This window comes from Oratosquilla oratoria, chromosome 40 (assembly GCF_046742065.1).
Source record: "Oratosquilla oratoria isolate Oo_2021 chromosome 40, ASM4674206v1, whole genome shotgun sequence".
Taxonomy (NCBI): Eukaryota; Metazoa; Arthropoda; class Malacostraca; order Stomatopoda; family Squillidae; genus Oratosquilla; species Oratosquilla oratoria.
The window spans coordinates 13,423,183-13,428,900 of NC_134816.1; the positions used below are offsets into that span (position 1 = coordinate 13,423,183).

The 5,718-nt window shown below is 40.8% G+C and overlaps 1 protein-coding gene across 1 annotated transcript; it reads left to right on the top strand.

The window, feature by feature from the left end:
* Nucleotides 1-4,162: 4,162 nt before the first annotated feature.
* LOC143020435 (serine/threonine-protein kinase pim-2-like) lies at nt 4,163-4,573 on the top strand. Its single transcript, XM_076176854.1, has one exon. The coding sequence runs from the start codon at nt 4,163-4,165 to the stop codon at nt 4,571-4,573; it is 411 nt and encodes a 136-aa protein (XP_076032969.1).
* The last annotated feature ends 1,145 nt before the right edge of the window (nt 4,574-5,718 follow it).

Consider the following 5,718-nt stretch of genomic DNA (forward strand, 5'->3'; position numbering starts at 1 on the left):
CATCGTCACAGAACAGCGTTCCATAATTCCACTGGAACCGGATCATTTCATCTTCAACTAAGGACCTTCTCCCTTATTCTACGGACTGTTCGACTTCATTGACAAAGAAGATGAATCATTTACAAAGTCATGGTGTCTTTTGTAGCAACACAGCTTTCCACACTTCGAATGCAAATGGATCATTCGCTACTTATCTGAAAACCTTCTTCACTCCATGGACTGTACGACCGGGTCGACAAAATTGAATCGTATTGAAAGTCATCTTATGGTCAATTGGAAGCTTAAAAAAAGATATACACAAAGGAACAAATTCCTTATGAGTTCGTAACATAGACGGGCAATATTTGGGCAAATTCTAGGGAAGCACTTATGGAAGTACTCAAAGACAAGAATGATGAAGCCTGAGGGTCAAAAATTAAGATTATAATCTTCGGCGATCCCATTGGAATTATGATGAAACATAGATGTCTCTGGTTCCTCCAAGCAACGCAAAAGTATTCGAAACGGGCAATGTAACTTTCAAGATTTCGATGTCGTTAAGACTTGAACGGCGAGGTTTCCCCTCAGCTGAATAAAGTTGTCTGTCACTAACTATAAAATATGTAAAAGTCCAGTCATCGTCGTCCATTTTTTTTTTTTTGGGGGGGGGGGAGAAAAGAAGGGAGGGAGGACGCCCAGTATGCATTGGGAGCAATGTCCCTCATTACATCATCATTTGCCTATACCGACCTACCTCGCTAGACATGCAGGTAACCGGAGTTTATAAAAATCCTTTTTTTCTCTTATTTCTCGCCTCAACATACATGAAAATAAAATTCCCGTTGACTTAAAATGCTCCGTATATTCTCTTTAGTTTACATAATAAAAAAGAGAATCATGAATATATATATATATATCAAATGAGTATAGGAGACTAATCGACAGAAAATAAAATAAAAAGGAGGGTTCCTGAAATACTCATCGTGGCAGTCAAAAAATAAAATAAATTAAAATAAAAGAGGGAGAAAATGTACATGTGAAAATATCTAGAAAAAAGAAAAAAATAATTCCGAAAATGACGGGATCTGTCTCCAGACGATCGGGCGTATTCGTCGGGCAGCGGGTTGGCGGGCAATTTCTGCCGGGCCTGACCGTCAATGTTGTCCACACGACCGAGGTGATGAATTGCTGGGCATGCCTGACAATGCCAGTAGTGTGTGGAGTGCAGTATGACAAGCATGGCGCCTAGCATTGTCAAGAAGATATTGTACACCATGGTAATTAACATGGTAAAATGTGAACTGTGTTACAATGACGTGGGATGTGGGAAGGAAGCCTGCTGTGGGTTCATGATATTAAATTGCATCTGGCAGGGTCGAAGGTCCAGTTACCGAGCACCGCCTTAGTGATTTCGCTCCACGAGCACTCGGGCAATTTGACCGTTTACCCGTCAAATGTGCCCGTTGACGGGCACGCCCGCCGATCGGGCCCGCTCGTCTGGAGAGGCCTGGTAAAGATCAACGTATCTAGATAAAAGGTAATCGTGCGATAATGTTGAAAATTATAGGAGCTGTCTTATATTCCAAGGCAAGACCATGGCAGAATCCAGCACGATGCAGATATTAGCCTAGAACACTTTTCTCCTTAAAGTCTGGCTCACAGGTAAAGGAGACTAAACAGAATAAACAGAATAAATTAAATGAGGGGGGGCAAGACGATTCGACTATTTGCATCGATGAAAATTATTAGATTTTATGAAAATAGATACAGTATAAGACAAATGTTGCCTCTCCTGGCATATAATATGTGAAAAGAAGAAAAATAAATATTTTTGGACTGAATAAATAGAAAGGATAAAATGAAAAAAAGGCCACGCAAGATAAAGAAAAGAAAAGAAAATGTCAAATAAGCGAACTCCCCATAAAAAATGGAACCAAAGACAAGACTGGAAATCATCTCGCTAAACTACTTTTTGCCAAGCAGAAAGATAATAAGTTATTTAATCTTTTCTTTATGAAGAGAGAGAGAGAGAGAGAGAGAGAGAGAGAGAGAGAGAGAGAGAGAGAGACAGAGTGAGAGAGAGAGGGAAGAGAGAAAGAGAGAGACAGACAGAGAGAGAGAGAGAAAAGAGAGAGAGAGAGAGAGGTCATCATTCATAGCTCATGATTCGACTCTATTACACAGAAATAACGAGTTGAGAGAGAGTTCACGGCGAGTTCAGCTCCAGGTTCTAGTACATGTAAATGTCTTCGCTGTCAAATTTTCTCTCCAAAATAAAGATATTCCCTGTTCCTGATATCAGTGGACAGGCAACAAGGGACAGTGTTTCATCACAAGAAAAGATCATTATGATTAACGAAGTGAAGGAGAAAAAAACAACCATGTGTTGGGGGAGGGAGTTATGAAGAAAACGCGCTCGAACGTTCATTCACCAATCCGAGTTCTAGTCCCAATGAGGGCTGGAATTTTTAGCAGCGTGTGTGTGTGTGTGTGTGTGTGTGTGTGTTTGTGTAAAGTCAACAAATTACCCATAGATCGTATATATATGGGATATATATATGATATATATATATATATATATATATATATATATATATATATATATATATATATATGGGATATATATGGGCTATGCTCTCTCAAGTGAGATACAAAGCTGATACCTCTGTGTTTGGATAGCCAGGGCAAGTGGCAGTCACTGGTGTCCGTTGGAGATCGATCCGGGCGTACGTGCAGAGTAATTGGGAATCAGAAATGTTTTCACTGTTGAGACGATTGATTAAGACACTGAAAGTATACATTGCTTAGGCAAAAGGTTTATGGAAAGAGTCACCGAGTACCTCAGACGGTTAGAGTCACTGAGTACTTCAGCCTGATGGGCAAGTGGCACTCACTGTGCTTGGGCAAAGAAATGGAGGTCTTTGGGATCATGAAACAGACTCGAAGTCCAACGCGTCTCAGGAGCTACCGGTGCGGCGAAGAAATTGGTTTTAGGTTTCCTCTTCTATGGAGATGTGACAGATAACTTCGCACCCGTGGAGATAAGCGTGTAATAGGTCACTCACTCGCCACATCTGCCGCGTGTCTTGCTCTATCCAGTTCTCTCTCCCGGGACAATCTTTGGTTTAATTAAGAAGAAAATCGGAGGCAAGAACTGGTTTACCAACAGAGTGGTTAACGAATGGTATAGACTTAGGAACCTTGATGCAGTACTGAGCGCTGAAACTGTTCGTTGCTTTAAGAGAAGATTAGATAACTTCGTGGTTAGCGATTACAGGTGGTAAGGGGGATGGAACTCTCTAGTGTAGGCTTTATGGTCTCTTGCGGTCTCCTCCATTCTTATGTTCTTATGTTCCTTCCCCCTTTCTCGTCAAGCCCGTTACTTCCTTCCTTCCACTTTCTCGTCAATCTTCAATCTTCTCATTTTCCTTCCCCATTTTTCTTCCTTTCTTGTTTCACAACTCGTTTCGTTGATTTTCTTTCCATAAGTTTTTCTCATAAAGACTTGTGTTGCTTGTCTCCCTAGAGATAGGAGCAGGAATAGGTTTGTTTTGGACAGGAAAAATACATCCTGGTAGCGTAAAGGTTCCTTGTCGTTTTAGAACCTGCAACACTAAAGCGGGAACTTTCGCTAAGAAGTTGGCAGTTACATGTCAGAGTCGGACCAAGAGAGATGAATGGTCATTTCTCTCTCTCTCTCCTCCTTCTCTCTCTCTTTTTTTCTCTCTCCTTCTCTCTCTCTCTCTCTCTCTCTCGTATGACTAATCTCACTTATTTTTCATGCATGCTAAAATAGGTACACTCTTCATGACTATATATGTGTTCTACGTGCAGATGCAATCGCAAAGTACAGTTCATGCTCATATCTGGGATTTGAAATTCGACCATGAGAAGGACGTGGGACGCACAAGGACACTGAACCTGTTGGGAGATATGAAGCTGAGCGATTTCGAGATTCACGAGGAGCTCGGCAAAGGAGGCTTTGGCTGCGTGTTCCGAGCCACAAGAGTCGCCGATGGCCTTGAAGTTGCCATCAAGAAGATCCCTGTGGCTCGTGTGCTTTTTTTGGGGACGGCGCCACAGCAAGAAGGTCCCAAGAGAGGCCGCTCTTTTACAGCGAGTACAGAAAGTTCCTGATGTAATCAAATTATACGACTGCTTCACTACCAAGGACAGCTTTTACATGGTAATGGAGCTTATACCATCAGCTGTTTCCTTCGTCGATTACATCAGGAGCGGGAAAGAACTGCCCATGACCGAGGTCAAGACACTGTTCAGGAAGATTGTCCTAACAGTAGAAGGATGCCTAGAAGCCGGGGTATCGCATAAAGATATTAAGCCCCATAATGTGCTTCTCTTTAGGAACGCCAGCACAGGAAAGTTTGACATCAAACTGATCGACTTTGGTTGTGGCGAACGAATCACAGGCTACAAAGGGAAAATCACGGGCGGCACCCGAATTTATTGCCCTCCGGAGTATATCAAGGGTAATGAATACCTTCACGTCCCCGCAAGCGTCTGGAGCCTGGGCACGCTCCTATTCTATCTTGTGTGTCACTATAACGCGTTCCGCACCAACGAATCTATAATGTAGGCCAGTCCAGACTTTCCCAGTAGCGTACTACCCAACCTGTGTCGCGATCTTATAATGCGCTGCTTTGCAATCGATCCGTGGAACCGCCCCTCGCTTCGCGGCATACTCTCTCACCCGTGGTTAACGGGTCACTCCGAGGATAATTTCAATATGGAGTTTGATCTTGAAACGGCTAAAGTTTTCAAGAGAAATTATCCTAAGGTGAGGTAGGGAAGACGCCCCGAGATGGCGAATAAGAAAGCCCCAAAAAAGAGGCGTTTCAGAAGGAGATTATGAAGACAAGGATCGAGACGCAGATCCAGGAGTAAAGAAGTGCCAAAGGAAATAAATCATATAATGATTATGAGAGCATTGAAATTGGATCATCCAGAGACCTCCTTCATCCCCCAATGAGGCTTCTGACTGCATCGGCGCATAAAATGCAAAAGAATTCCAAAGTCATTCTTTCATGTAGTTGGAAAATCAATAGAAATAATTTCTATTTCATAAAGAAAGTAACCAATTTTCTGAGGGATTTACTAGAGGGCAAAGTATCAAGAAAAGCTCCAGACAGCCATACTTGTAAATAAAAAGGACACACAGAAATGTATAGCAAAGATAAAAAAAAAGTTCTCAAAGATATGTCAAGCTCAGAACTAAGTTCCAAGATTGCATTATTGTGAGCGGAGACGATGAAACTTAGATATGCGTCATATTCAGTCTAGAAAACTCAAGAGATTTAGAAAGGAGCGCATTTTCCAATAACTTTTGGAAAAAAGTTTTCGAGAAGGGATTTCCCCTCAGCTGAATAAAATAGTCTCATTAAGGTTCTACAATGCATACAAGTCAGATTACTTTCGATCGAAATATCAACGAGATTATATGAATATGCGGATTAGTATGCTAGCATGAGGTGGAGGTGGGTATTGTCATGAGCATAATCTTTATTTCTTATTTTATGTTTTTATTCTTTTTTTAAAAATGGTGGTTTCTTCTACTTGAAGAAAGATCATCTGGTGATATTCTGTCATAGTAGGAATGGTCTATAAATGATCACTTTATATATATATATATATATATATATATATATATATACATTTATATATATATACATATATCATATATATATATATATATATATATATATATATATATATATATATATA